A 5498-nucleotide genomic window follows, 5' to 3' on the forward strand; every position below is an offset into this window, starting at 1 on the left:
GTAAAGTATTTTTTGAATTAAAGTTTGAGATGTTAAAGCAAGGCTTCATTTGTATCGACACTACTTTTACATTTGCTATTATAATTCCAAGCTCAGTCCTAAGTTTCTTCAGATATTGTATATAAAAGCCAAACTTTGGTTAACTGTGCTCAATTTAAGTATATTTATGCCTTCTTCATATAATAAGAAAACACTGAGGTAGTTTTTTGTAGTTTTTCTGTATTTATCATCGTGTTAACCATTTCACCTACTTAACCAATCACCTAAGCCTATGTCAAAAAGATGAGAGAAATAAATATGGCTATAGATATTGATCGACCCTCGGCTTGTTTTAAATATGCCTAATTCTTCAAATATTTCTAGTCATTACAGGGCTCTAAAAGTATTGCTACGTTGAGTTCAGCTGAATAGTTTACTCACATTGTGTGCAATTTGTGAAGTGTATTTTGCAATTTAAAGGGCGTAAACATAATCAAAATTACAACGAAAATTAGCATTTATACGATTAGCATAATTTTTGGCGAATTAATGTAACAATTGAGCACATTTGCCAATTGAACGATAATGGCAAACAACATTTTCAAAATACATATTTGCACACACACACACACACATGTACATATGAAAAATTCACAATAGCTCATGCATATGGCATAAACTTTAAGCGCGCATTTGTAATTCACAAATACAATAACAAATGTTTAATCTATCAAAATTAGCAACAAATCAATTTATATAACAGCAATAACAAATAACTAGCTTAATATGTTTTTTTTATACTCATATTATGAAAATGTTTGCCTGCAAATTGTCAACGTTGCAACAACGGATATTGCAATTGCAACAAAGTAAAGTAAATGAAGTTACAAGTGCAACTACATATGTCCTTGCTGGCAATTTCCATGCTCTGGAACAGAAAAGTTTATTCAAGGATTCGAGCAGCGAGTTCCCTTTTAAGATTCAGCTGCTGTTTTAGCAAGACGGCACTGACATTGGCAGTGTGAAAGAGAGAGAGAGAGAGATAGCTGCTTGGCACACAGAGACGGCATAAAATCAATTTAGTATTTTTCAAATAAAAATCGCATAAAGTTTTGCGTGCAATTTGTTTTGCCATTTTCCGCTTTTCGCCTTCCGCTTGTTGCTTGTTTACAAAACGGAAGCGCCCGTAAAAGTATGCTATGAAATTTGTATAGCTCTGACATCGCGTCGACGGCTTTGAACGCATCAACGGCAATTGAGCGTTGTGAATGAAACGAAACAAAACACAAAACTTCTATAAAAATAAAAAACGAAAAGTATTCTCAAAGGCTTTGTTTTTTTGAATGTTTTCCCTATTTTTCATATTCTTTTTTGCTGTCGGTTAAGTCGGAAAAAACTTTATGGTAAATAATTCAAATGTTTTGCATACATTTTACGTAGAGTATCTGATGGTTTGATGGTGTTTCTTTTTTTGCCTGATAGCTTATATAACAGGTATGCAGGTAGCAGCTATACAGGGGATTAGTCACATTAAAATTTAATTTAGCTTACGTATAACTTTAAAGCCGATTATTAAATGGTTTTATGCATTAAAAGTATCTTGTACTATTTGTTTGTTATTATTTTATTTTCATTTACATTGTTTTTATATGCAATTTTTTTTAAATGTTACAGGATATGTCAACGTTCGTGCACCAAGAGGAAACTTTCTACATCTCTTCTGTTCTTTTTTGTTGAGAAAAATAAAATTATAAATGTCAGAGAATACTTTTAAGCATTGGGTGCTCACACATTCGCGTGTATGTGTGTGTGTGTGTATAATTTGGCAACTAGAATTGTGTGTGTTTGCGGTCATCATTTACGTAATTTACGCAGTGTCGCAACTTCCGTGTTAAAGTTGTCGAGGAAAACGGGAATATAATAACAACGGCAAGTCGTGTTATTTTCCGGTCTGAACTTTGTGCCGTGGTTGATATTTCATGGTGTGTTTCGCGGTCTCTGTTGCGGCTGCTGTAAGTTAGCTTTAAGGGCTGTTGACTTTAAGTTTGATTTACTTGTCAAACGTGGAAATAAAAGCCTTAACGCAACTCCATTCTGCAACTCATGTTGCAACAACAGAAAAATGAAGCATACAATTTGGCGCAGTCTCAACATGTGACACTGGAAGAGGAATAGGAAAAGCAAAGGAAAACCCATTGGAAAATGCTGTCAAGCCATAATGGGGAAAATAGAGAAAGAAACGAAGGCAAACTTATTGAATGCGAGTTGGTATCGTGTGCATTTGCCGTTATTCTGCCAGCGATTTTGACAGTTTGCTAAATTACGCGACATTAACTTAATAGACTTCTATATTTTTGGCAGACATTGGGCAACTGTAAAATACAGTGCACAGCATGAAAAGCCACAAGGCTGCACAAAAAAATACACAAGCAATATAAAATAACAACCAGTTACGTGTGAGTACGAATATATCGAACGAACTACACAATGCACATTCAGTTTATAATGCACACACATATATCTATATGTCTCTTTATTTGACTTGACTTCCCAATTTTTTTTTGGCAGTTCATAGCGAGACCTGTCAACAGGAGCGGTAACCGCATGGCAATATCTAAAGCTATTGACGTGAGCTCTAATGGATATTGATATATTTTTAAAAGCATACTCTTAGGCTGATTGGAAAATACTTGAACTTATTATTCTTAAAGCACGCTTTGAGACTGATTGCCTAATTAAATTGGTTACCCTTAGTTTATTCAACAAAATCTATTAATTTTTTAAATTTCCCACAATTTTTTTTGTTAGTTTAAATATTGTTTTTTTTTAATTTGATTTTGAGCACTTAGTAATCAGAATCTTTGTAAACTGCTTTTAATTGAAAAATATTTAAGATATTTGATCTTAATCATCTTCATGATTACGAGAATTCTATTTTTTTTTTGCATATGCTTTAATATTTTCTTTAAAGTAACATATACTTTCTTTATGCTATCTAATATTTGTTAGAATACTTAAGTATGCTATACCTTTGAATTAATTACATATGTAATACTATGAATAAACAAGTAATAATCTAATGAAATCAGATTCAAATATAAGGCAAGTTTTGTTGATTCCATTGTTGCAGAAGTTCTTCGACATTCTCCATATTTATCATCAGTAGATCATCATCTTGGAAAACCATTTCATCGTATTCATTGTCATCGTCACTCAGGAAGCCCACATTGTACATATAGCGATCGTAGTCTGGATCCAGCTCATCGTCAGATACAAAGATATCGTAGTCATCGGAGTTGAAATCGAATTCCAAAAAATGAGACATTCTGACCAGACACAGATCGGAGGAGGAGGGTGGTGTGAGTGAGGCATCGATGATGTCTTTGGCTGCCACATCGGCATGCTGCAAACTCAATTCATTGATCTTGCTGCCGTAGACATGCATCTGAATGGGCAGACGACGCTGGACTTCCTTGAGGCGCACCTGCAGTCGCATCTTGAAAATAATGTCATGGAGTAACTTTTCAGTGAGACGTGGACACTCCTCCAGATGCAGCACATGCAACTTGGGGCAGTTGAGCAATAGGCGCAACACAGCTGCATTTGTTAGATGCGGCCAATACTTGAGACTAATCAGCTCTAAATGTTGCAACTTCAACACCTCCAGCTGTGGTTCCCCAATCATATTATTATGCGGCATCATGAGTGTGCGCAACGCACAAAGTCCATTGATATGGGGAAGCATCTCCGGATTGATCGAGTTCTGACCACGTGACTCGAAATGCTGCAACTGTTGCGCCTTGTGCTCGACCAGCCAAGGTAGCAGTTGGATTCTCAAGGGAACACCCTGCTCAACACTATAAATGACGACTTTCTTGAGGCGAGGCAACTTGGCTATGTGCTCATATTCATTTGTTGGATTGCTGCTAATAGTCAACTCCTCGAGGGCCAATCCACATTTGCCGGTGATCACTTGCTGAAAGCCCGTGGTGATCGTATATACCGCCTTCATGTGCAACTCCCTCAACTTTTGCAGAGCTTTGCAGATCTTGGACAAATACTTGGACTGAAATCCATTGCAATTAGTCAGAGTCAAAGATTCAATCGATGCTGGCAGACAGTTCATATTTAGACCAGTCAACTGACGATTGTCGGACAAATCCAAACGCTTTAGTTTCTTGAGATGCTTCAGGCCCAGGAGACCAGTATTGCTAAGGGCACAGGCTCTCAATTGCAGATCCTGCAGTTGATACAACTTGGCGAACAGCTTGTGCATGTTGCGAACTGACAATTTACTGGCCGTAACTCGCATTGATCTCAAGTTGATGCAATGCACACCGAAATATTCGCACAGACGCTGACAACGAGCTGGCGGCACAATACCCTCGATTTGCTGCACATGTTGACCCGAAAGCTGGAAGAAATCTCGCATATCCCACAAGGTCATTCCATCGAAGACATCGAAGCTAATCGATCTGTGCAACGCCGCCGATGCCTGCAGATAAACGCTGCGAAAGCGAGTGCAAGTCCTGGCAAAGTGAATGCGATCGGGCAGTGAAAGGTGTCTCATTATATGCTCCAGACAATGATCATTCAGACTCATAATCACGGCCGGTATCTCCTCAGACTCGGATCGCTCCTCCAGTCCATAGGCATCTGGTTGATGCCAACTATCGTTCGCCTGCACCGACAGACGATGTCCATTGACAATGTGGCGAGTGTGGCGCAATGCTTTTGCCGCATCTCTCGGATTGCCAAAGAATACGTAACCAGTTCTCGACTTGCGGTTGCCTTCACGCGACAATTTCTTGTTGCCCTTAGCATGAACCTTGCTACCAAATAGTTGCAAATGCAACACACTTCCAAAGCTCTCAAAGTACGTCTGCAATTCGGCAGCCATCAGCTAAGGTGGAGAAACAATTATCAAATTATCAAACTATCAATTCACAACAATGAAAAGTCATGCCACATATAGTATATATACTTGCCTCAACTGCCACATTGTACAGGAAGAGCTTCTTTACCACAATGTGATCCTCAGTATATGCAATTTGCTTCTTAAAATAATATCTTTGCTGTGAGGGATTATTTATGAAATTGGCCATTTTCAAATAGAAGAGCGCGATACACAATTTATTATTGGTAATAAATGCTAAGTTTGCTTTGTATTGAATGGTTCTTATTTGAAGCTCAGCTTGCAGCTAATAACCATTTAATTATTTGATATCCTAAGCGTTGTTTGAGTATATTAAGGAGTTGTTCCACTTATGTAACTCATCGGAGTTTTTTGGAATTTTGTTGCCACTCCACTTTCACAGACAGAATTTTAAAGCAATTTTCATGGCATACTTTTGACTATCAACTAGAATAGATATCTGAATCTGCTTATTTATGGAGTTTCTTCTCTCTGCTGACTGACATAAATATTAAGCTCTACTTCCACTTCTAATCATCACTTTTTACCCAGCCAGAGTTGCCTATGAACCGGAAAGCATATTAAAAAACTGTCACAAGTGCAG

At 37.6% G+C, this 5498-nt stretch overlaps 1 protein-coding gene across 1 annotated transcript; it reads right to left on the reverse strand.

The window, feature by feature from the left end:
- Window positions 1-3070: 3070 nt before the first annotated feature.
- LOC117779768 lies at window positions 3071-5084 on the reverse strand. Its single transcript, XM_034616072.1, has 2 exons — window positions 4974-5084; window positions 3071-4882 (listed from the first exon to the last, which is right to left on the reverse strand). The coding sequence occupies exons 1-2, from the start codon at window positions 5082-5084 to the stop codon at window positions 3071-3073; spliced, it is 1923 nt and encodes a 640-aa protein (XP_034471963.1).
- Between the last annotated feature and the right edge of the window lie 414 nt (window positions 5085-5498).

This window comes from Drosophila innubila (assembly GCF_004354385.1).
Source record: "Drosophila innubila isolate TH190305 chromosome 2L unlocalized genomic scaffold, UK_Dinn_1.0 4_B_2L, whole genome shotgun sequence".
Classification (NCBI taxonomy): domain Eukaryota; kingdom Metazoa; phylum Arthropoda; class Insecta; order Diptera; family Drosophilidae; genus Drosophila; species Drosophila innubila.

Bases quoted from the DNA above. Each gene is read 5' to 3' on its own strand.
- LOC117779768 (XM_034616072.1), bottom strand. From the start codon at position 5,084: ATGGCCAATTTCATAAATAATCCCTCACAGCAAAGATATTATTTTAAG. The intron at 4,883-4,973 runs GTTGAGGCAAGT...TCTCCACCTTAG, and splicing joins TCTTCCTGTACAATGTGGCA to CTGATGGCTGCCGAATTGCA.